General features: G+C 41.4%; 2 protein-coding genes across 3 annotated transcripts; one reads left to right on the forward strand and one right to left on the reverse strand.

Annotated features, from left to right (window-relative positions):
* Positions 1 to 301: 301 nt before the first annotated feature.
* LOC116713592 (cytosolic iron-sulfur assembly component 2B-like) lies at positions 302 to 3270 on the forward strand. The gene is made up of 5 exons (XM_032553791.1): positions 302 to 570; positions 793 to 872; positions 2319 to 2444; positions 2576 to 2621; positions 2907 to 3270. The coding sequence occupies exons 1-5, from the start codon at positions 444 to 446 to the stop codon at positions 3005 to 3007; spliced, it is 480 nt and encodes a 159-aa protein (XP_032409682.1). The 5' UTR covers positions 302 to 443; the 3' UTR covers positions 3008 to 3270.
* A 2621-nt stretch (positions 3271 to 5891) lies between these two features.
* Positions 5892 to 24991, reverse strand: LOC116713591 (coiled-coil domain-containing protein 85A-like). 2 transcript variants are annotated; one of them, XM_032553790.1, is made up of 4 exons: positions 24816 to 24991; positions 19833 to 20901; positions 12311 to 12368; positions 5892 to 10811 (listed from the first exon to the last, which is right to left on the reverse strand). In XM_032553790.1, the coding sequence occupies exons 1-4, from the start codon at positions 24852 to 24854 to the stop codon at positions 10796 to 10798; spliced, it is 1182 nt and encodes a 393-aa protein (XP_032409681.1). In that variant the 5' UTR covers positions 24855 to 24991; the 3' UTR covers positions 5892 to 10795. The 2 variants fall into 2 exon arrangements, with proteins under 2 accessions (XP_032409681.1, XP_032409680.1); XM_032553789.1 differs by lacking the exon at positions 24816 to 24991 and adding an exon at positions 22987 to 24174.

The following is a 24991-nucleotide window of genomic DNA, read 5'->3' on the forward strand; positions in this document are numbered from 1 at the left end:
ACAACGCGACATATTTTTTTTTTTTAGAATGTAATAAACATGTTCAGGAACGAGAGGTGTTACTTAGAGATTTAAGTAGGAATAAAAATAAATGAGATATTAGGGAATAGTTTCAGAGATCATCTCTGATCTATGAGGATGTAGTTTTTAGCAGCATTTTTTTGTTTTCTAAGAAGAGCGGGCATTATGGAGAGATGATAATAGGTAAACGTCTGATCCACACTCCAATCTGGAAGGTGGCGGTAATGCACCTATAAGTTGTTTGCCAACCGCCATAAAAAAAAGAAGAAGAAGAAGAAGAAGAAGGAGACGACGTTCACGTTGACGTTGTGTTTCCGCTAAACCCGGAAGTGCTCGTTCAGGTTGCTCTTTCCAGCACAACGGTTTAGAGATATATATATATATATATATTCGGTTTCAAGGCGCATAAAATATACTTGAAAATGTCCGAAAGGCACCAACTGGAGAATGCGAACCCGGTGATCTTCCAGCGCTCCGGGGACAGGATGCTAACAGCGTCCGAAGAGGACGAAGACGTTCACGACCCCATCGACGACAGGGAAATATTTGATATCCTTTTAAAAAAAAAAAAAAAGTGATGAAAATGTTCTGCAATTCAGGTTGTATTTAATATAATTAAACAAAGTTGAGAACGTTCCTAAAGTAGATTAAAATTTATAGCAAACAATAAACCACTGTACTTGTATTTATATTATCTGATGCATAAAAGGAAAAAAAAAAAAAGTTTCAGTTATGCTGAATAAATGTTTGGTGTCCTTTAACTTGTGCTACATCTGATCCGATCCATCAATGACCCGGAGCATCCGCTGACTCTGGAGGAGCTCAACGTGGTCGAGCAGGTCCGAGTTAAGGTTCGTGTTTAAATTCGTATCAACCTTCACCGCCACTAACGGGCTCTGAAAAGATTCACCCATAAGCTTCAGTCTATTTTATGCGACAGACCAACGAGGAGTTCTGCCTAAGAGTGAAATGAAAGAAATGTTATACTTGTTGTTTGTTTTTGCTTTTGCAATCAAAAATCTGAAAAGTGTGGAGTGCATTTGTGCTTAGAGCCCCTTTTACTCTGAAACAGTAAATGGAGCCAAAACAACCAGTTACTTTCAGAAGTAATTTTGTATTTATTCTAGGGTACTTTTGCTGATTGTTTCAGCAAGATTGTTGCAAAAAAGCAATTAATCAATCAATTGCATGATAAAATAAAATGAGCTCAATTTCCATTCTGATTATTAATATTGTTTGAAGGGAACAATTGTGCAAATTGATATTACGAAAATAAATTTGCTTAATGGAAACACGGCAACTTAAAACAAAACAAAACATGTCTTTCTACAAAAGTTTCCGCGCTAGGATGAAGAGGTTTTTCCTTTATATGGAAATAGATGTAAATCGCAAAGCTCCATTGGAAACACACTAGTCACGTGATTAACAGCCGGATGTTACTTCTGGTGAAAGCGATGACGAAGACAACAGGAAGTTGTAGGAGGATGATGGTTTTTTTTTTTTTTCCCAGACATTGTGCAGCTGCCTCCACCAGAGCTCTCACAGAATTACGCAGTCCATAAAACGTTGTCATTCGTACATGTTGCATTCGTACATGTTGCATCCATAGCTCTTCTGTAAAAGTTGCAGACTACAATTTCACCAAAACGTTTATTCGTTCCAAGTATAAGGACTGAATAAGACGCCAGCGTATCCTGTGATGAGCGTTAGCGCCAAGGCTGAATTATGAGTGTGTAACTGCTTACGTCCGTCACTGCCGTGGTTTGTAATGACTCGTCGCGTGTCCAAATGATTTATGTACAATTTTCATTTAGTTTCTTATTTAATCACACCAAATGTAATCACAAAACTATGTTTTTTCGGCATTAGCAAAATACTGACAATGATTTGCACACATGAAAACGCAGCTAATGGTTGCATAGCATAGTACTGCTACACCTATTGCCTGATTCCGTTAAATTTCTCACCTTCCCTACCTGTGGATGTTTGATCTCCCAAAATGTGAAGAAAGATTTTTTTTTTTTGCCAGTGACAAAATCTAAACAAAATGACAGACTCCTTCCTTTGCCTTCTGATTGGCCAGGAAGTAGACACACTTCTGCAAGTTGACCAGAGATCCTTAGGGTCCTTTAGATTCCAGATTGGTATTTTCTCATCAGGGTTGGTTTGATCCACAAATTATGGAGGCATGCTGGCAGAAGAATCTTCAACTTCAACAAAGTAGTTTCCTCTGCTGCTCTGTGTGAATTTACGGATACAAGTTGAATTTTGGTGTTTGTGTGTGTGATTATTTTCAGGTCAATGATACGGAGAGTACTGCGAGAGTCGAGTTCACTCCCACAATCCCCCACTGCAGCATGGCGACACTCATTGGTCTGTCCATCAAGGTCAAGCTTTTGCGCTCCTTGCCGGACAGGTTCAAAGTACGTTTGCTAGGATATAGAAGATGGACATTAAATATCATCTGCTCTTATGAGTTTGTTGGTAAATAAAAATGTACTGCAGTATTCTTATAATAATTATTTTAACTAGACTTTTTTCTTTTACTACTCAGATTGATGTTCACATCACTCCTGGAACTCATGCCTCAGAAGAAGCAGGTAGAAATATGCAAAGCACGTCAAAGGTTTGACCGTGCAGGTGCATATCAAATTGTTGAGAGAGAAAACCCAAAATCGAGATTCTTGGGAAATCTCTTATGTAAAATGTACATTTTACCTAGGACAAATACAAATGATTTTTAGTGCTTAAATGGGTGCCTATTGAAAGGATTGGCTTTGTTCTGTACAGTGTTTTCCCACTCAAAACTTGATAAATGCTCCTGTAGACACATTAAGCAGACTGAACAGTACAGAAATGTGTATATATTTTTTTTCCATCTGCAGTGAACAAACAGCTGGCGGACAAAGAGAGAGTGGCAGCAGCTTTGGAGAACTCGTCTCTGTTGGAAGTAGTCAACCAGTGCTTGTCCCACAGGACCATCTAAACATCTTGGACTGTACCATACTTTCCCATCAGATCCTGCCTGTCTGTCTGTGACGTGGAGATGGAGCTGATGTACATAAGCAACCAGAAAGGCTACCGATTAGAAGCTTGTCTCCAAGTTGGCAAATATTTACCTCAGATGTTTCTTCAGTAACACATTTAAAGATTTACTTTCTTTTTAAACCAAATTTTTATGTACATCATTTGTTGTTGTCTGTATATAATGTGCATATAGAGTCAGTAAATTATATCACTCAGAAAACATGTTGTACTTCCAGCAATTATTCGTTCAATATGTCTGCCCCGGGCTGCGCAGTGGCGCAGTGGGTAGAGCTGTTGCCTACCCACTGGTAGGCAACACTGGTGGAACCCACGGGTTCGATTCCCTGCACGGGGTCTTTCTGCATGGAGTTTGCATGTTCTCCCTGTGCATGCCTGGGTTCTCCGGGTTCTCCGGCTTCCTTCCACAGTCCAAAAACATGACTGTCAGTTTAATTGGTCTCTCTAAATTCTCCATAGGTGTGAGTGTGTGTGTGCATGGTTGTGTGTTCAGTCTGTCTCTGTGTTGCCCTGCGACAGACTGGCGACCTGTCCAGGTGACCCCGCCTCTCGCCCGGAACGTAGCTGGAGATAGACACCAGCACCTCCTGACCCCACTAGGGACAAGGGTGTAAGAAAATGGATGGATGGATGGATGGATGTCTCTGCCCCCACAACCACAGACTGATTATTTTTTCCTGAACATTCTGTTTGACTTTTCAAGCATTAAAATCACAGTTTACTTGGAGCTTTTGAAAATCTCAGACCAACGTTCAAGGTCACTTAAATGTTTTTCTTCTCAATTCTGATGCTCGGTTTAAATTTTAGTACTATGGTCTTTACTATGATTAGGACCCTACATGTATCAAGCAGCTCCGATATGATTGCATGATTCACCATTTCTTTTTTCACAAGCATTCAACTAACAGAAAGGAAAGTGGCCTGTGTATGCAGACACATTATCTGCTCATTATTGGCTGTTTTCAATGCTTAAACAGCTGTCAAATACAGAAAATACCAACTAGAATAATTATTCGTTCTGGCGCCCCCTTGTGAACATGTGTGTGGAACCATAGACCTGGGACAGAATCCTGACATTTTCCACCATTATAATGTAATGAATGTGTCCCAAAATGTGTCGTTTCTTTGAGCTTGACAATCCCTTCAGGGGAGCCTCGGTTCACGCTCTCACAAAAGCCTGTGCTTGAAACCTGGTTACACTTGGGACATTTCCTCTCCAAGCATGTCTCCAGGGATAGACATAGCTGGGCTAGAGACACCCAGGAACCTGGGTAGTCCTGGGACAGACCTCTGACCTTTTCCACCTATATAATGTAAGTATAGTAGACTAAAATGCTCTAATTTTGGAACAACTGTGATACTTCAGAATTATGGAAAATGTAAGACAAAAGTCATTAAGCACATGGGAGCATGAAGCCTCTTACAATCAATGATTGTTCCCCAAACTCCCGTGCCCATTTTTATTGTGTAGTAAAATTATGTTAACAAGGTGCTTTTTAGGAACACTTTAGTTTGATCTTCATAAGAGTCCGTGCAGAAGAAGAGCAAAGATGATGAAGTGATAATTAGCATCTAGCAGATTTAGGTTCCAGTGGAGTGTAGCTCAAAATCAAATATGACAAACATGGCTTAAAGTCAGACATACAAGTATTAGGAAAGTCACTATACCATACAGGTTAAATATTGTTAAGTCTCAGCAAAACTTGATGGCTGCAGAAGAGGCCATGCAATCATTGGATCGGCTGTTCTGGAATAGATACGCATCTCAAAATGAAGGGCGGGAGGGTTTTAGGACTGGAATCTAGAGATGCTGGGTTAGAGTCAGCTGCTGCAACATATCACAACATATCGCATCAAGTTTGAAATGATGTGTTTTCGTTAGCTGTAGATATAAAATCATAATTAGCAGAAAAGAAGGGGTTGAAACCTCTAATCTACATGGAAAAAAATCTATATGTTTTGAGTTTGGCAATAACATTCTAATTTAATTCCTGTTAATTATTTTTAGTGTGTGACTTGAATGTAAAACAGCCTGTGGACCGCTGATGACCACCGCAGTAGAGAAATAGCTCAGGATGACCAACAGATCACACTACTCGATGTGAGCCATGTTCAGCATATTTCAGTGTCCATGAATGTGCTAATATTTTCCTAATAACACACATATCCACACCGACACACAATAGCTAGGAAATGACGAGCCATTTTTTACATAAAGATAGTTTATTAGCATGTATTATACATAGATCTCTGGATATATAATTGTGATTATATAATACCAACAAGTCAAAAATAATGGCTGTAAGTAAATATTTATATAAAAGCAGATTTACTACTATTAAACTTTAAAAACACGTCTTTCAATATATACGGTAATTCCTGCTTGTTTCACCAAATCTACAAAAACAACATTTCACAGAGTCAGGAGGTTATACTGTGTCGCCTCAGGATTATATGTCTGTCTACGGGTCTCTGCACATACATTATTGTCAATGATTTTATATGGTGCAACGAAAACGTCGCGTCCTTCTCAAAGCTATGTATCAACTTCATCAGACGAGATCAGAATTATGTCTTTCAGTGTAAAATGCCTCAAAACTTTCTTTCCGCTTACAAATAAGTGAAGGATTTGCCTTTTCTTCAGGAGATGGAGAACTAGGTGCTTTAGAAACTACTTCCTGCCATATAACACTCCCAAGACTTAAGGCCAATTATTCTGAGCTTTAATGACGCGCAGCTGTGCTTTATCTGTCAAATAAATCCCAGGCTCAGACTTTTGAAGCGTTTCTGTGTGGAACGCTTCATCCATTCAACATGGATCCCAGTGAGGAACAAATTTTTATTGTGGTTCTGTTACAAAGTGAGATGAAGAATTTTATGGGAACAAAAGAGTATGGGAGAGACTGTTGATAAATATATTTCACAGAAGCCTGTTTACAACAGCGTCTTCCTGTAAATGACAGCTTGAAGTTGATTTAATAATAGGCATGCTACATTTTGAGTTACTGTTTAGACTTATTAAAGCGGGGTCCTGTTAAGAGTTTTTGATCAGTAAACCCCTTACCTAGCAATCTATGGGCACTTTAGGCAAAGAGATAGAGACACCTAGTCTTTATTTTGTTCAAAACTGTTAAACTCCTCCTCTGCAGCTTTTTCTGTTGCCAGATAAAGCTTCACACACTCACATGTCGACACACATTTAAGAACGATGACAAAGGGTCTCATCTCTGGTAGAAAGGATCTTTCATTTCTACCAGCAAACACTTGGCTGTAAGGCATATTTTTTTATTTATGTCATGTAAATAAATAGTGAAAAAGACTCTACACATCACCGTGAAAGGCCGACTCTGTGGCAGAGACATGGAGCTGTTAGCTGGATGTGACCATGCTACCTTCCCAGGGAACTCTCGGATGATAACGGCATATGGGAGGGAGTGTGTGTGTGTGTGTTTTTAGAGGGGAAAAAATGGCCCCCTCACTAAAAGATCTCACATAACTAGTACATTACAACTAGATGTCTTTTTACTTTATTTTAAAATAAACTTTACATCCTCAGCCATCCAGGCGGTTTAGTCTAAATGTTGGGCCCATAATGATAATATTTCTATAGGTTCTGGAGAGTTCATAAAGTAGGAACAGTTCTGTCTAGCAATATGAACTGAGAATGCCTCGGTATTTTTCAGCAGATCAATATGCGTTCCAAGATTGTTGTTGTAAATAAAAACAGACATTTATGTAATCAGACATGATGCCTGTTTAAATGGTTTGGCAAACTAGATCACATCAGGGCTGAGTATGGATCCCCCCCCCCCATGTGTTTTTAAAAGCTATTAGCTTATCTATTGCAGGTAGCATATTTACTGTTCATGACCTCTTGGTAGAACCCCACTTTGGGAAAACATCTCTCCACAAGGTGGATTTCAAACCTTCATTAAAGAAATTTACGGAAGGAATATATACGCCAAAATCTGAATTTCTTTTTTTTTTTTTTTACTCTTACAGAGTTATAAATATTTTTGGCACAGTGTTCTTGTTTGGAACCAACATCTTGAGCAAAGCTCTTGTGGCACAAAGAACTTTTGTACAATCTAGCTTCTTCGAAAGAAAGAGCTTCGCTCTTTTGTTCAATAAGCAGGAGAGTTATGAAAAAATAAATAAACGTAGAAGATAGTGTAACTCAAAAGATGAACATGTTAAATTACATGTTGAATTGAACAACATGTAATTGCTGTCCAATTACATGTTGTGTTGCTTGCTATTTATAAAAAATGTTGCTAACGGCACATTGTCATTGACCTAGAGGTGCACAAAATGGCGCACACACACAAGCACAGCACCACACAATATGAGAGCTGACACAAAGTTTATAATACTGCAGCACTGTTGACATAGGAGCAGATCTTGACCGAAAAAAATATATATATATATTTCCAAACAAATTTATAACCCTGTGGGAAGCAGCAGAGTAAGGTGCTCATAACTAACTGCTACATTTTTAGAAGTTGTACACACACCTTCCAATCTCACATCCATTGTCTGAGAACTAAAGGTAACATTTGTTATATTTTGTTATTTGGAACAGTTCTGCGTTGTTAATTTCAGACTAACTATGACTTTATCAGAAAGTCTAATTTTGTTGGTGGTAATTGGATAGTGTGATTTCGACCCTCATTTTTTATTTGCAAGAATAACTTTGTACTTATCCTTTGCTACTTGTGCTATACAAAAATACATATGGTTTGAATTTGACATCCAGGAAGTATGAAGTTAGGCTTAGGGAATAAATAAAGCATGGATGATAGCTTATATGTCTGTCTACGGGTCTCTGCACGTACATTATTGTCAGTGATTTTATATGGTCCAACAAAAACGTTGCATCCTTCTCAAAACTACGTATCAACTTCATCAGACGAGATCAGAATTATGTCTTTCAGTATAAAAGGCCTCAAAACTTTCCGCTTATAAGCTGTGGATGATAGCTTTACAAGAATTGAAAAGAGATCAGATTATGTATGTCATAAGCTGAAGGGGTATGTATTCCTTTCACACTACCATTCCCATAGTACGAAAGGTCATTGCTCATGAGCTCCTCAGAATTAATTAAAGCTGCACTATGTAACTTTTATAAAAAATAAAATAAAAAAAAAGATTTTTACATATTTGTAACTATCACCATTTTCTGGCAGTATAATATGAGGCAGATAATCTGTGAAAAGATTGTGCTGCTATTCCTGTCTGAAGAAATGCACCGCTCCCAGTCAAAAACAACCAATCACAGCCAGGAGGAGTGTCTTAGCACGGCCAATCATTCTCACGAATGCGCTGCTAAATGTGCTAATGGCGGAGAAACAGCTCTCCTATATAGGAAAACCGTTTTTCCGCTGTCATCGGTGGCCATGCTAAATGTCCTTAGCATTCACAACAGGCTCTGAAGCTGTATCGTAGCGGAGAGAAAGGAGGGGAACGAGGGAGGGATGATTGACAGCGCTAAGCTAAGACTCTCCTCCTCGCTCTGACTAGTTGTTTCTAGTTAACACTGGAAGCACTGAGAGAAGTGAGAGGAGCTCGATTTTATTTGACCGATTATTTGTCCCAAATATGTTACAAATGTGTGAGAATATGTTTTTTTTTTTATATATATATATATATACTGTATATAAAAGTTACATACTGCAGCTTTAATTCTCATGTTGCCCATAAGCCTCCACAAGTGTGAATGGAAAAAGTAATTAGTTACAGAAAAATGTTGCTGACGTCTTTCTTCTCCTCTCTAGTCTGAAGAATGTCTAAAAACAATAAAGTTTTCTTACCAGCTATCCTCATGCCTGCTCCTCTCCCAGTAGCACATGCTGACTGGTCATTCTCTAGATTTGTTTACCAAAAATGTTTTTTGTTTTTATTGTAAGCAAATCTATAATTTGTCTATTTTTCTGTGAAGATGAGCAAGACTGTGGCCACAGAACATCCTTGTACGCTCTATGGCATTTAGTAACTTTAGAAAATAAGATTCTCTTAATATCCAAAGTCAGGAGCGACCAGGATGTTAAATAACCTGGGTCAGAAATAACAGCGGCTAGTCTCAGAGAGACCTTGTGGCCAACAACAACAGCTGTCTGTGTTGAGCTGAGAGGCAGCAAGACATGTGGCAACCACAGCTGCAATTGGCATATAAGTTCCTTAAGTGAAAATAAACTACTCAACTTTGGACTACAGTAAGGAACTTAGATCGTTCTTCAATGGTGGTTCTGGTGGTGGAAGTTAATGGGTCCAAGTGATTTTAAGACTTTGAATTCCTTCCCTATTTCAGATTAAGAGATTAGTCCCAAAGTTGTAAACTTTCGAATTATATTTTGAACATTCGATTCCTTTATCATAACCTTCCATTTTATTTCTAAGTTACACTATAGAATCGACGTTACAATATGTGCTGCACAAATATTATATTGAAGTCATCGTCCTAGTATAGGTGTGTGCAATACTGCAATTGAAAAGGACAGCTCACATTCATTCATTGGTAGATTTGTAGGCGTCAGATGTTTCATTCATTCACGCTCTGCGTATTGATCATATATTTGGCCATACTGCCCGTAAATGACCAAACCTGAAAATGTGGGTACACTGTAATCAATAATCAATACCTTCACCAAATACTGTCAACCTGGCCAGGGCGTGCCCCGCCTCTCGTTGGAGATAGCCACCTGGTCTCTCGTAGCCCTGCAAGATTAGGTGTTTTATATAATGTGATGGATGGGTCTTCAAATTTACATACATTTTTTTTTGGTTGTAATAAATATTTAATAAAGGCTAGGAAATAATGAATTCTTAAAACTGATATTAACATTATTAGACAGATTGGTTTATGAACAATAAAATAGTTAACAGAATATTGCATATTAATAAGACTTTATTAAATGCTTAAGGAGTATCGTGAGCTATAGGCTGTGTCTAAGGATCTGCTTACAAGTCACAAATGGGTTGATTGGTTACAGTAGCAAGATGGTCTTGCTGAACAATATGCTATGATTTTAAAATAAGAGCGTCGCACTAATCCACACTTGCACTTCCCCTGTCCTTACACTGCCAGGACCAACATCTCCATTGCCTATTGTTAAGAGGACGAAATTATTGAAACTGCCTGATGATGATGACCAATATAGCAAGAGAAAATATCCTTTGAATTAGAGTTTGTGCTTTAAAAGTAGGTTTTGTTCCAAAGCAGGAGCCATATTTAGTACCTAGGTGTTTGCAGAGTTTCGAATGCCAGCTGTTATTACTGTTGAGGGGGTTTTTAACCTTCAGTGTTAGTGTCAGACGTTGCTTCTCGTATCGAGCGTCTTCTATGAGGACGCTGTCTTTCAAAAGAGGTAGAACCATATTGTTGGCAACAAGGATTCTGAGCAGCTTTAGTCATTTCTTTCTGTTTCTTTTGGCAAAGGAGGGATAAGTCCTCACCTATCCAACACGACGAACAACATCTAGTGTTACCTAGTAGAGATGCATAGTAGCATTAGCAGCAACAGGAGAAAGGGCAGAATGTGTGTTTCCAGAGTTTCGCCTCTCAGTGCCCGTGTTTCGTTCTTCAGCGTCTTTGTTTTACGCCGATTCATTTTCAACCATTTATCCGCCCAGTTAAACATTGGTCCATCCCCCCGCTCCTCTCTCTCTCTCTCTGTGGTGTGTGTGGGTGTGTGTTGTCAGAGCAGCATCAGATCAACCAGGCGTGTCCTGGTCAGGAGGCGTCAAAGCTGAAAGACAAGAAGGTAACGAACAACTGTTTTCAACGGATTTGTGGACTCACCAGAAAGCAGGGATGTGTCTTTCTAGCATGCTGATATATTCTCCCCATCAGATCTACTGCACATTAAATATTAATTTCTTCCTTTTTCCACTGCCAACTAAAGAAACTACAAACTTGTGACCCCAACTGGCCTGAGTGAACAGACCTACATTATTTTAAAGTTTAAATAATTTTTCCTCAAACCATAGAACTCAATTGAAACATAATTTCAGTACAATGTTAGATGTCTCAAATTGTACATGGGGATTTGGCTCCATCATAAGGCTACTACACTAGGGTAGGAAAATGATTCTCACCTGTTCAAAAATGTCATTTCTTTTATTTGTAGATAGAGTCAGACAAGATTTAACTATACTGACAATAAAGCATGTCAAAAGTTGTTCAACTTATGACAAGAATCATATAAATAATGTCTTTTAATCCTAAAGAGCTAAGAAATTTACTCATATTGCTACTCAAAGGAACAGAAAGGAGTGGATGGCCTTTGATTTGGAGAATAGCACCACACTTTGTTTCCCGTATTGGGAAAAAGAAGACTTCCTGGTTGAGTTCTTCCTTTTTCTCGTTTCAGCTGAAGAAACTGCAAAGCTGCACCCCCCGACTGACCTGGAGGCGCAGGACTGAATTATTTTAAGATATCTTTAAAAAAAAAAAAAGAAGACTTAATTGTGAAGGTGTGGCAATGAGTCACAATCGAGATGAAACCATTTAAAGTTGATATAAATCAGATTCAACACAGAGAAGTCAAATTAAGCACAATTTGAGTGGCCAAGATAGAATCTCTACACAATCGCGTTGTAATAATCCTCATGGGAAGGGACCAGATGTGGACAAAGCATCTGGTCTTACAAAGCAGTAAGGGAAGGACGAAGGTGGTTAATATTTCATAGGTGGAAGTAGACAGACCTGGTGATGTTATTAATGTAGGGTATAGTGTGATATTAAGGACGACACCCAACCTGGGTGGAGGATGAGAAGGAGGAATTATCAAGAGTGAAAGAAAAACTATCAGTATTGGTTAGTGGGGGATTTGGTACCAATGAGGAGAACCTCAGTGCTGTGGCCTCCCTGTATTCCTTCAGACCTGCTGACTGGATCCCAGTGATGAAGCTTTGAAGGAAACATTGGAGATCCTAGCACTGGCCGGAACTGTTCCAAATCCTCCTCGCCATCCAGACCACAGTGAAGATTGCTGAGAGAACCACATGGCTCCTCGTGAGCCAGTGCAGACTGTTCTCTGGGACGCCACCTGATAACAGTGGCGTCCCAATCCTGCATCCACTATTTGAATCTCTTATTAGGGCAGAATACTCCCTTGAGGTCTCAGTCCATTAGATAAAGGGAAAGTCTAGTCTTTATCAAACCATGAACCGGATGGTGTAAGCAGTTTTATATAATTTCTATTGCATGGTATTTCTTCAGTGTTTCAGTGTGGAGAAGGCTTACCTGTCCCAAAGCTTTACAGTCCGACAGGAACTGGTGCAGCAGCCAGCAGATATCAGTGCTGTAAAAATCACCACAAGCAACAATTAGATTGTGTCCTGGCTCTGATTTAAGTGTTTAAAGGCAGTAAATAATGTAGCCTGACAAGTGAGAAGGTTCTCTGGACGAACCTGTGTTACGCCACCACTAAATCCATCTGTCATACACTCAGTCTGCTCTTATTCATTTGGTGACCTGCTTACGCCTCTGGTTGTGTCCCAAAGGTCTGGCCTGTCAGAGAGACACACTCTACTGTCTCTCTCTCTCTTATGCTGGGCAGGACTTCTGTTTTGCTTCAGTGCACCTTACTGTGTCTGTGAAGCCCATTGATAGATAGAGAAACAGGCATGACTTAGGAAGAGGACGCTTAGACGACGTTCGGTGAATGCTGTCTGAAAGTCGAATATCAAAAGTTGGGACTTGATGTCCAGAAAACATCTGAATGTTCATTCTGAACATTCGCTCACTATGGAAAAAAATGTTTTACTTAATCTCTTAACATCTTTTCTACAAATATTCTGCAATCTCTAGGAATTCCACTCGTTCTTGTTATTTTAACACAAAAGGCAGGTACTATCACCAGTAACATCTTACAGGTAAACCAAGGCAACACAGTAGACAGTATGCACCCATAAAAGGACTGAATGGTAAATTCATACAGCACTCTTCTAGTTTTATCCACCACTCAAAGAGCTTTACACTAGACTCACCCAGTCTTGCAGCTGTTAGGAATTATTGCAGGATATGCGAATCACATCACTGCATGCAGGCCAGATAAAAGTGTTCAGCAGATCCCATCAAACAGCACCAAGACAAAGAAGAAATGGTTCATGTCTTTAAATAGGGATGAAGCACCCAGTCCACCATCAAAGGACACATTCACACTAGTAAGAGGTCGATGAGTCCAATTCTTATTCTTCACAAACACACCCCTTCATACACAGTGCATACACAGTACGGCATTAATTTGAATACATAACAGAGGAACATGCTTGGGGCTGACACCTGGACACTATTGTTTCCCATCTGTTCGTTTTTACCAAGATATTCTCATTAGGAGCGTCTGCATGCGTGTATGACTGGAGTGTGTGGGCGTGCGTGGACGTGCGTGAGGTGGTCACCGCAGGTCTGGGGTTGGCATAATTGAAGATAAAAAGGGACTTCAAAGCTGACAGGAGACAAAGTGGCAGGGAAGCAGCTGCTGGCCTAGTTAGCATGTCTGTCTTTAATACAGGACCTCCAATCATAAATTACACAGAAATAGAAACACACACACGCACCACGCCACGCGCACACAGTCACTCATATTACATAAGATACAACATTATAATTTTTAGGCCTATTATAAGCACTAGGTGAGCCGGTTGACTTTCTTATTGAACTGTGTATTATTTTTGATCGCTTAAAAAAACAGACTGGTGAGAAGAAGTAACTATTTTATGTACAGTATATAGAATCACTGAAAAAAAACAGAAAGTGTGTGACTGCTAATAAAATCTCGCGTACCATGACTCAACAGTTTGTCGATCCACTTTTAGCAGCGTTTTCCTGATTGAGCTGTACATGCGCGCATTTCTGACCAGGTTCTTGGAGCACCTGCTAAAGCATCTCAGTCATGTTTAGGTCTAGATTTATTTTATAGCTTTTGTGTCCACGCAAGAGACTGAATATTTGTCATCTTTGTCACACGCGGAAACAATACGCATATGCCACGGTGCACTCTGCCACCCATTTGCTGAGACCAGAAATGTATTTTCCGTTTCGTCCATAAACTACACTTGCGCTAAGCCTCAGCTACAGAACTGGAGCGCAGCCATCTATGTTCCATTTATATGCATGTGTCTGTGCCTCACCTGTACGCATACACCCACTGCTGCCGTTTGAGCCAAACTAACCACGCAAATGACTCTTATCGCTCAGCTGGACGAGGACAATCAACTGACGCCTCATCACACAAGTCCAATAGGAAATGAATGGAGAGGAACATGTCTAAATTAACACTGAAAACAAATTGCATTCCTTTAAATCATTAAACAACTCATTTAACTACCCTTTGGGATCAAACACGTATTTTTGGTTTTGAAATAATCTAAGCGTACTGTGGAACACTGTTTGTGTCTTGTGGAGCCGTGGAGTGGAGCATCATTCATTGTTCTGTTAGTCTAGAACTGACCTCGGTCTCTGAACTTCCTTTGTTGATTATTATGCGCAGTGGTTTCCAAGCAGCATAAAAACACATCTATCACAGTGCTTCACTCATGTCTTCTCTCCATGCGACAGACTATTGTGCCTGCAAGCCTCTAAAACAAGAGTGCGTTGGCCGCTGCAGAACAACCTTAGGCAGTTAGTGAGATGGGTGGGGGCTGGAGAAAGATCTAGGTGGAGGTTGGGGTAGTTTAGCACCACCACTATTTCGATCTGAGCTATGTGCTGGCGGCCAGTAGTCTTGTCCTTCCTCATCTCGAGGTCAATTGTTTAGTAAAAACATGAACTGTTATAAGCAGAAGAAGGATGGAAAGTTACTTGTTTCCCAATGAAATATTTAGCACACTGACTGCAGTGGAGACAGGCCTTCAAAGTTAAAGACCCTCCATTTGTAAAGGTACTGGTCTGTGATGGAGGCTCCCCGATTAAGATTTACACCAGCTGCATGCAAGGCGGCACCAAGAGGAGGGGAGCTGCTCCCAAGATGGGGCTGCTAAGAAAGAGAGCCATGTGATGTTGGAAAAAAGAAATGAAAGTAGGAAGGATGACAGGTGGAGGAGATAGATGAAGATCAGAAATAGATCGAATAGAAAACCATTAACACTTATAGATTAAATGCAAGATATGTTGGACAATGATTGATTTTGTGAATACAATGATTCACATCTATGGTTTCACTTTTTGCTGATAGAAACTATTCCATAAAATATTTCTGCAGCTTTTTTTACTTTTTTTTTTTTACTTGTCCTGTCTGTCAGAATTGTTGTCTTGGTGTCAAGTTGAGGCCCAACACATTTACTTCCACAAGCAGAGCTGGAGGAGCCATTTATCTTATTTTCCTGTGTTTAACCGTGTATTTCATTTTGTGTACCAAGTATGTTGGAAGGGGATGTAAAGGTAAAGGTAATTTTATTGATGTAGCACATTTTCAGCAACAAGGCAATACAAAGTGCTTTACAGCAGTGGTCCCCAACCCCAGGGGGGCAAACGGTTTTCTGCTGCTCTTAGTTTAGAGTTATGGTGGATTTATTTGGTTCTAAATGGAAATGACAATGTAAAAGGACATTGGGAAGGAAATAAATGAGTACGATTATAAGTCAAAATGAATATTTGCATAGTTCATTTTCATTTTGGCTTTTTTGATGGCTTGTCCCCCCACAGGGAAAACCTATCTTCAACACTACCAGTCCAAAAGTAACTTCACTGCATTTTTAATAAACTACTCTATTGCTCACATAGCTGTGGCCTACCTGTTATGAACCACTCCTTGCTTAGATGGCAAGGCCCGGTAATTTTGCCTTTCTTCACCGAGAAATCGCCCAGCACTTCTTGTCAAGAGCCTTTGTAATAAAGCAGATCAACAACTCCCGTCCCCTGCTCCACAGAAAGGACTGCACGTTCCGAACTGTAATCTTCCTCTGAACGCTTCACATCGTGCTGCAAGGACTCTTAATATGAACAGCCGATGCTCAGACACACACGTACAGCACTCATTCCCAATCTATGGCCGTGGTGATGGTGCCCTGAGACTGAGGGAGATGTGCCAGCATCGTTGGGAATTTACTTAGCAGCACGGCACAGCTGATGTAATTCTCAAGGGTCTATAGGTTATAAACCGATATCTGTCTGGCTCTGTGCTTCACGCTGCTCCAAACAGATTACTGTGAAACAAGAGGTGACAGCAGTGAGAGAGGGAGATGGGGAAAAGACAGAATTAAATGTAAATGTGAAGCGTGCCAGAGCAACCGCGAGCTGTCTGGAAGCTGACTGAAGCCCAGCTGATTTTATTCTGAAGATGCACACGACTAATAGACTCATGCTGTGCCTTTAGACAGCACATCCAAAGGCACATTGTGCTCCTGTGTCTGCTCTAACTGTTCCTCCCTCGATGCAATATTCTAAGAACTCCTTCTGAGTGGAAGGACATTTCTAGAAGCTTAAGTACCCAGTCGTCAACAAACTTACAATAACGATACACCCAACAGAAACTAAAATTCAAAAGTACTTTATTGGTCCTGAAGGGAAAATGAATGTTGCTGTAACTCGTATTCAATTCAAAATTCAATTCATGAATTTTGAATTGAGTTGTTTTAAGTATAGAGAAAATCTTAAAATGGGTCGTATTTATGTTCTTCCACCTCTTCTCCAATGACGGAAGTGGGATTTGATCCAACACTTTTTCTCCTGAAATCTACATGAGATTATTCTTTCTTTCAATACCATGCCACAAAGCGGTCCACCGACTCTCTGTGCTCAGATTCTTGTCCATCTTTGATACACCTGACAATTGCCGAATCATCTGAGTATTTCTGTGGATGATGGGAGTCTGGCTCCCATCATCAGACTCCCATCTGGACGTTGAGAGAAAAGGAATGGTGAGAGTACAGTGCCCTGCAGTGCTCCAGTGTTGCTAACCATCTTGTTGTTAGGCACACAGTCCTTCCCTTTAGTCTCACAAACTGTGGTCTGTTTGTGAGGTAGTCATAGATCCAGACGCATGAAAACGCTAAGTGTAGAGCAAAATGTCAAGCGTCTGGATTCAAAGGGCATTGAACTTGAAGCGTCGGACGTATTTTTGACTCACGTAACGCGTTTGGTGTGAACGCACCGTCAGGGCAGCAGATCTATAGTCATTGTCAACTGAAGGGTGAGTTTTCTGCGGTATCTTTTAGTGACTACTTTCAGTTTTCTTCTTTGTTATTTTCTTTTTATAGCTTTGAACGTTTAGTACCAATCCTGACCAAATCAACCTTCTCTTTTAGAATAAAATGAGAAATTTAATAACGTTAAATGGTAAAAGGCCTGCATTTATATGGTGATCCAACACGTCAGAGAAAGCCAGAGTGCTTCACACTTCAATCAGTCATTCAGCCTTTCGTCCACCGATGGTGGTAAGCAACATCGAAGCCACAGCTGCTCTGAGGCAGACCACCTAGCCCTCTGACCACCACCAGCAGGCAAAGAGGGCAAAATGTCTTGTCCAAGGACAGGAAGGCTTTCAGCCTGAATGAACCGAAGAGTTGTCTCAAAGGCTAACAAATATCGTTAGCTTTAAACACTTTTAAGAAACTGATCAACTCTGAAGATACTTAACTTTAACTTCCTGGATTTTTTCCACTTAGTAACAACAGAAACACAAAAGATTGTGATTGTCAGGGCAAAGTGGCAGCTCCAATTTACTACATAGTGAGTTTACTGATTGCCATGAGATTTTTTTTTTTATGTATTTGGTCAGTCAGACATAACATGTCTGATTCCAGTCAAAAACTCGTTCCAGAATGCATCTTTACTTGCAACTACAACAGAAAACATGATGTCAACAGATTAGTATTCGCTCAGGTTATTATATAAACAGACTGATATTGATGTCATAAGATGATCAATATCATTTCCACATATTTTAGTATATTGTTTTAGAATGTTTGGCTCAATCGACTGAAGTTAATAAGGCTATCGGCTCAAAAGAGCGGGACGATCTAAATGCACCAAACTACCGTGTTTTGCTCCCATTCTTTCACAATAACGAATTATAAGGCAGCTATCAAAACGTTTCCATGGCTCTACTTTGATAAACTGCCATCAACTGCTGGCCTGTCAGACCAAATCATGATCAACATTATCTGTGCTTCAAAATAATAAAAAAAGGACTCCTCAGAAGGCCGATATGTTTCTTGTTCTGTTTTTTTTTTTTGCACAGTCCAGAACGTATAAGATAACAGGGCACAAGGGCAATAATGTGCATGTGTAAGCAGCTCCTGGCTGCTGCTGCTGTTTCTCTCTGCTCCTGACTGAGCAGAGACAAAGCTGAGAAAAGTATTCCTGTAGGAGTGCAACTTGATCATCAGCATATACGTGTATAAACCCGTACACACACACACACACACACACACACACATATACTGTATATATATATATGATAAGTATGTTAACATATTAAGATTCCTGCAATACATGTATCTGTATTGAACTGTTCAATAAAGTGCTCTCTGTTCGATACACACTATGTATCGAACAATTCATCTACTCCACCTAGGCTTCATTATCGAGCCCAGATCCACTGAGTGCCTCCCACGTGCATTCGAGCCAGTCAGACAAGCTATGTGAAACTAGCTCATTACAACATGACTACTGCCTCCATTATGTCTGAAACAGAAGCTCTTCCACCATCATTCAGATCTGGCGTTTTAGAACTGCTTTGGTTTCCATGTTAACTATGGCCCTGATGGCGAGCGCATCGTGGACCAAAGCACAGCGGTATGTCGAAAGTGTCACTCGATGCTTACCTACGTCGGTGGGAACACGAGCAAAATGACCGTACGTTCACGCCGACATCACCCCGGTGCAAAGACAAGAGGGGTCAGATAAAAACAACAACAAGCAGGCAAACTTTACCCGAGTCATTCAGACAGCCATTAGCACACGATGTAACTTGCTTCTACAAGTTGCAAGAAAAAATGTGTCAAAGAAGACTTGAGTTTGGTATTAGGTTCTAAGAGGCAATTGAAATTTTAAAAGTGTGGGCAGTAATCAAGGGAAGTATATTTCATTCTTTGAAAAATACTGGAGACGTCGAGAGAATTTGAGGAAAGGAAATGATGAGTGGTAAAATCCAAGATTTGGCAGTAGTACAACATTGATGCAAGCTGGCGCTAAAAAACTGAAGGGGGGGAAAAAGATGAAGAAAGCGTGAATGCATTCGGCGACCAAACTTTTCTGGAAGTGGCACATCGGCGTGGTAAAACATGGTCCCGAGTGGCTAATGAGCCGAAAACAATGGCTTCTTGAAGGGCGGCTATTGCTACCGTCTTTAGCATGACGGCTTAAGGTAACTGAAGAAATGTGAACCCGATCTCGATTAAAAATAATCACAACACCCACACCGAACATGGTGCTATCTGCTATGACATCAGACAGATAAGAATGATGTCACCATTTCCTATTATCAAGCAGATAATTATGGGACAGGTAATCATTGTGAACCCCTAGTTTTATGATTTCTCATCCGTTCCAAAGTCTTCTGTTTTATACATAGTTTCGTTTTACTTATCCTGTCATTCAGAATTAATGACCATCATGGCAGAAAAGACAAAAAAATTTATTCTCATATCTTCCTTTACATCTGGATCAAACAAAATTAGGATTGGCAGGTCAAAGCTTTGCAAAAACGGAGAAAACTATTTAAAATTCTGATTATTGCATCTCTTCTAATGATAAATATTGCAATCTGGGCTAATAATTTAGCAGTAATAGTAATATTTGAATTAAGAATGAATGTGCCTACCATTGTACAGACTCTGATGATGGGGGCTCATCTCTTCTCCAACAGCCCTCCTCTGAGCCCTGTCCCTGCCCGGGGAGCCGCCGCTGTGCCTTCCCTTGCTGTTCTCCCCTCCAGGGCTGTGATGGTAATTATGGTGGTGCCGCATAGACTCTGGACTCCCAACAATCACCCGGCCTTTCCTCAAGTACTCTAGGGTCTCTGATGTGGGCTGCTTAGCTTCAGGGCCTTTGCAGCCAGCCCCCAGATTGTCTCCCTGGAACCTCCTCTGACTCAGCTCCGGGCTGGACTTAGCCGACCCCTTCCTGCAGGCTGGTGACGCGTGCCCTGACATCAGAAATGGTTTTTGAGCTAGTAGCTCAGAGGTGGAGGGTTTGGAGTTGGAGTCATAAGGTAGCCTGGTGGGGGATTTGCTGTTTTTCTCAGGCCAAGGTCCTCCAAGCCCATAGGGTGCTAGGCTTAAAAGGGACCCACCACGGGGGCGGCAAGACTGAGGGAAGGTTTGGTACTCAGGGGTTGAGCTGTTTCTCCTATCTGGAGATTCACACATATCTCTGTGTTTCTCCAAGGAGTACCTTGGCCCTGATCCTGGGCTCGCACTGGAGCTCAGGGCAGGTGACTTGTGGTGGGGTTTATCGGGTTTATCGGGGCTATCCGTGCTTCCTGCGCTGGAGGTACTACTCCCATCGCCAACGTCCCGCAGCAAGCCAGGTGTAAGCCCGCCGCCTCCGAGCTGAGACAGGCTGTTCTGGCTGTCTATTGAGCTCCTGCAGCCAGGGTCTCCCTGGGTGTGGGCCCCTCCTCCAGCTGTGGCAGCGGCTCGCTCCTCCTCCAGCATAAAGCACACCTCCTTCAGCTCCAGATTCTCCTGGACAACCTCCATCTGCCGCTGCTCCAGCTCCTTTAACTTCTGCAGGTAGACTGCCACCTCCTTCCTCATCAGCCCCGCGCTGAAGCGGCCCAGGCGCTGCCACTCCCGCGACACCCGCTTCCCCTTCTGCCGGTCGTCATCCAGGAAGCAGCACAGGTCCCGCAGCTCCTGGTTGTCCTCCTGCAGTTTCTGGTTCACGTCCTGGTTTACATAAATCCAGCATACACACACACACACACACAAATAGAGAGCAGATAAGCAGGGAATGACGTGCACATTTCTGTTGTGACTGATCATTTGCTGACAGACAAGCCTCTCCGCTTAATATTTTTAGCTACTTTCTCAAACCCAAATGACAAATTTTTTTTTATACCTTTTGAGCTGTTTGGATAAAATGATCAAGGACAAATGTCGGTTTTTTGCTGTTAAAGTGAAACTGAAGCTGCGGCTAATATCTGATCCAACTATTAAATATCTGCGTTGACGATTTTCAAGACAAGTCCGGATGGAGAATCAATAAGAATACGGAAAAACATCAGAAAGAAAGCAGCCAAAAGCAGACGTTTTGCCTCTTTGTCTTGACATAGCCACTGGCCTATTCCAACTCCAGTTCCAATGAAGTTGGAACACGGTGTAAAACATAAATTAAAATGCAATACAATGATTTGCAAATTCTTTTCAACTTACATTTAATTGAATTCACTACAACGACAAGATATTTGATGTTCAAATGGATCAACTTTATTGTGTTTTTGCAAATCTTCACTCATTTGGATCGACCTGTTGTGTTGGTTTTGTATAAACAAGGTTTCCCCCATAAAACTTGCTAAGCCCGGATGTTGGGCGCTGAGCAGTCGTTCATCCAGCGGCCCGTCGTGTTTTTGAGTTAAAAAGTGTTTAAAGTTGACAGGAAATTTGAAAATATCACTTGATAATTATGTGTTATTGAAAGATTAGGAGATTAACACCTGAACACCAACTATAAAGTCTTAAAAAATGCAGACATAAAAAAAATAGAATAAAATAAGCAATGATTAGCCTGGTGGGAGCACAAGTAAAGCCTGGTGGCCCGCCAGGCTTATAATACACTGGGGGAAAACCCTGATTCACACGTCACAATACTAAACTCCATCGTTCCTTTATGAGTTTAAAGTTTATTGGGGCAAATGACAGGTATGATTGTGACATGAGTGGGTTAAACACAGGTGGCAGATGGATCACCTCTAGAAGGAAAACAGGAAGTTACTGGCAGCAGTGGCCCAGCCGATGCCCCTTCCAGGAAGTTTTGACCGATCGATACGACCCAATATATCTGAGATTTTATGTTACAGATTTACACAAAATAGTGCATATTTGCGAAGTGGGCCGTAAGTGATAAGTTTACATTTAATTTTTTTTTAAGTACCGTATAGAGAAAATCTTAAAATGTGTCGTCCACCTACAGTCCCCCAGAGCCAACACTTAGAACCAGCTCTGGCTACAGGCCCGGAAATATTGGTGGGGACATGTCCACACCAGTCCTTCGGGAAGTTACGCCTATGCTTTGATCCAAACTGGCTGGGTGTCCTGCTGGAAAGTGAACCTCCACCCTTGTCTCCAACCTTCCACAGCCTCTAACACAGGGGTGGGCAACTCCAGGCCTCGAGGGCCGGTCTCCTGCAACTTTTAGATGTGTCTCTACTTCAACACACCTGAGTCAAATAATGAGGTCATTAGCAGGACTCTGGAGAACTTGACTGCACTTAGGAGGTGATTCAGCTTTTGGATTCAAGTGTGTTGGAACAAGGAGACATCTAAGAGTTGCAGGACACCGGTCCTCTAGGACCAGGACTGCCCACCCCTGATCTAACAGGTCGTCATCTTCCGTTATTGTTCCGCGTTGAGCTCCATCTACCTTCCAGTCAACTCTGACCAACATCTCTCTGCTTCTGAAGTTTGCTTACACTGGCTTTCATTCAAATGGGACTGAAACAAAATGTACGCCAACTCTTATTATTGCATTAGTAGAAGTATTTTAAAAAATCACGAAGTGCTACTTTCAGCCTGTCATATAAAATCGAGTTCAATTTGTGGTTGGAACTTGGATGGGGGAGGAATGTGGCAAAAGTTGTAGTGGTGTGAATACTCCTGCAGGATACATTTGCAGCGTTTCATTTTGACATTCCACTCAAGTGTGCACCCTGCATGCTCGCTCGCTTCTCCTGTAACTAAACGAGGTGAAATCCTCAGGGGGGCCCCTGCTGCTGCTCCGCTGCTCCCGGGGGCCCCCTCCCCACTCCTCCTCACCTTCAGACTCCGGATCTCCGTGAGGTGCTGCTGGAGCCTCCGGTTCACCTCACGCATCAGATTGCCGTGCTCCACGATGACGGCCCTCTTCTCCGTCTCCGTCTGGCGCAGCCGCCGCACCAACTCCTGTTTGCTCCACTTCAGCAGCTCCTCGTCGGGGATTTTGGCGACGTCCTCCGCCGGACGCTCCGCGCTCTTGGACAGAGGCTGATGCTGCTGCTGCTGCTGCTGCAGGCGCTGCAACGCGCCCTTCTCCATCATTCCGGTCAGGGACGGGGAAAGTGCTGCGTGTGGTGAATCCGAGCGAACCCGAGCTCAGATCACAACTCGGATCCTTCTGCACGGTCCTCCTTTTTGCCGTATTATGTCCGCGAAATCGCATCCCGCTCGTTTCGACCCACGCCCATGTTGCAGCTCCAGCTCCAGCACCCGGCCCGCTGTATTCATGCTGTTAGAGCATCATCCCGCAATCCGGCTAAACTCCGAACAGAGTCTGGAACCGGCTTTACAGGGCGGGTTCCCCTCCAGGTGCATGCCGGCCCTTTTGCGCACTGCCGTTGCTCAGTGCGCACTACAGCTGTCCAGCAACTGAGGAGGAGGAGGAAGAGGAGGAGGAGGAAGGGGGGGCTGCAAGGAGAGCAGGCTGCAGGTTCATATCCAGAGAGCCAGGATGAGAAGGTGTGTTCGTGATGACAAAAACCCGCTTCTGTCCCCGGATGCTGCTTCCGTCCCGCCCTCTATGCTAATGCCGCTTGGTCTTTTGGCGCCATCTAGTGGACACCAACATTCAAAAGTGCTGGGCTTGAACTACAGCATGTAGCTCACAGTCATTGTTTTTTTTTTTTGTTTGTTTTTGCTTAAAAATATACATAATGATGTCATGGGACAATTATTAGTTATTGTCCAAGTTATTATTAATTATTGGCACTGTTTTTTCTGTTCATTCTTTTTTTTGTTTTTGGTGCAAAAAATAAAACCCTTCTTTGGTTTACAAAAGATAATAAATGTCCAGCATATCACCAGATTGTCTTTCTCCAAGATCATTTCAAACTCACACACAGCTCTGTGGGACTTCCTATTTGTGATGAAAAAGCCTCTGATTTGATCTTCTTTTTATTCATTTACCACAAAGTGTGTGTGCAATAAACATTACAAACATTACGAACTGACAATAAAAATAAAACAAACAAACAAGCGAGGGAGTGTTCATTCTTAAAAGTTGGACCACAGCAGTCAGCCCTGAACCGAGACTTACCAGCCGTGTGACGACATTTTGCTTCTGCCTTAAAGTATTGGATGTTCCATTTTATATATATATATATATATAAAAAGGAACATCCATTTTCTAACAGTGAGGTTTTGACCAAACCACACTTTACAAATCCAGAACTATCATTTTAATCTCTTAATCTGTAGCTTTATAAGAAGTCAACATGAAATAAGTTGAAATTTAAAACTTCTCAAAAGTGTGGCATGCCGTTGTATTCAGCCTCAGAACATCTCCTAATCGCTCAAATCATCTTTTGAAAGTCTGCAGTTCTCTGATTATTACTTTGAATATCAATCAATCAATCAATCAATCAAATTTTATTTGTATAGCACATTTCAGCAGCAAGACATTTCAAAGTGCTTTACATCATTACAAACACAGAATCACAATGCAATATAGAATCAATCATTAAGTCAAGTTACATCAATAAATTTGTAATTGATTACATTTCAAATACAATTCTAAACAGGTGGGTTTTTAGTTGAGGCCTCTCTACACATGAACGTGCTTTGATCTAACTGGACAACTTATTAACTATCTTCTCAAAGGATTCTCCCACCTGAGCTGTGCATCTCAGCGGCTCCTCCAACGTTACCATGGGCCTCTTCACTTCATCTCTGATTAATGCTCTTCGTGCCTTACTCCCACTCCTCACTCGAAGACTTTTCTGTCGCTGCTCACCTGGATTGGCAGAAATAATTAAGTCTTCTCCTGGTAAAATGATTTTGGTTGATC

This window comes from Xiphophorus hellerii, chromosome 22, assembly GCF_003331165.1.
Source record: "Xiphophorus hellerii strain 12219 chromosome 22, Xiphophorus_hellerii-4.1, whole genome shotgun sequence".
In the NCBI taxonomy this organism is placed as follows: domain Eukaryota; kingdom Metazoa; phylum Chordata; class Actinopteri; order Cyprinodontiformes; family Poeciliidae; genus Xiphophorus; species Xiphophorus hellerii.

What these genes read in the sequence shown, in the direction of transcription:
- LOC116713592 (XM_032553791.1), top strand. Translation starts at nt 444, where the DNA reads ATGTCCGAAAGGCACCAACTGGAGAATGCGAACCCGGTGATCTTCCAG. An exon ending in CGACGACAGGGAAATATTTG is followed by an intron (nt 571 to 792) that starts ATATCCTTTTAA and finishes AACTTGTGCTAC; the next exon opens with ATCTGATCCGATCCATCAAT. An exon ending in CCTTGCCGGACAGGTTCAAA is followed by an intron (nt 2,445 to 2,575) that starts GTACGTTTGCTA and finishes TTTACTACTCAG; the next exon opens with ATTGATGTTCACATCACTCC.
- LOC116713591 (XM_032553789.1), bottom strand. Translation starts at nt 23,247, where the DNA reads ATGATGGAGAAGGGCGCGTTGCAGCGCCTGCAGCAGCAGCAGCAGCAG. An exon ending in CGGAGATCCGGAGTCTGAAG is followed by an intron (nt 20,902 to 22,986) that starts GTGAGGAGGAGT and finishes TATGTAAACCAG; the next exon opens with GACGTGAACCAGAAACTGCA. An exon ending in TCATCAGAGTCTGTACAATG is followed by an intron (nt 12,369 to 19,832) that starts GTAGGCACATTC and finishes TGATTTTTACAG; the next exon opens with CACTGATATCTGCTGGCTGC.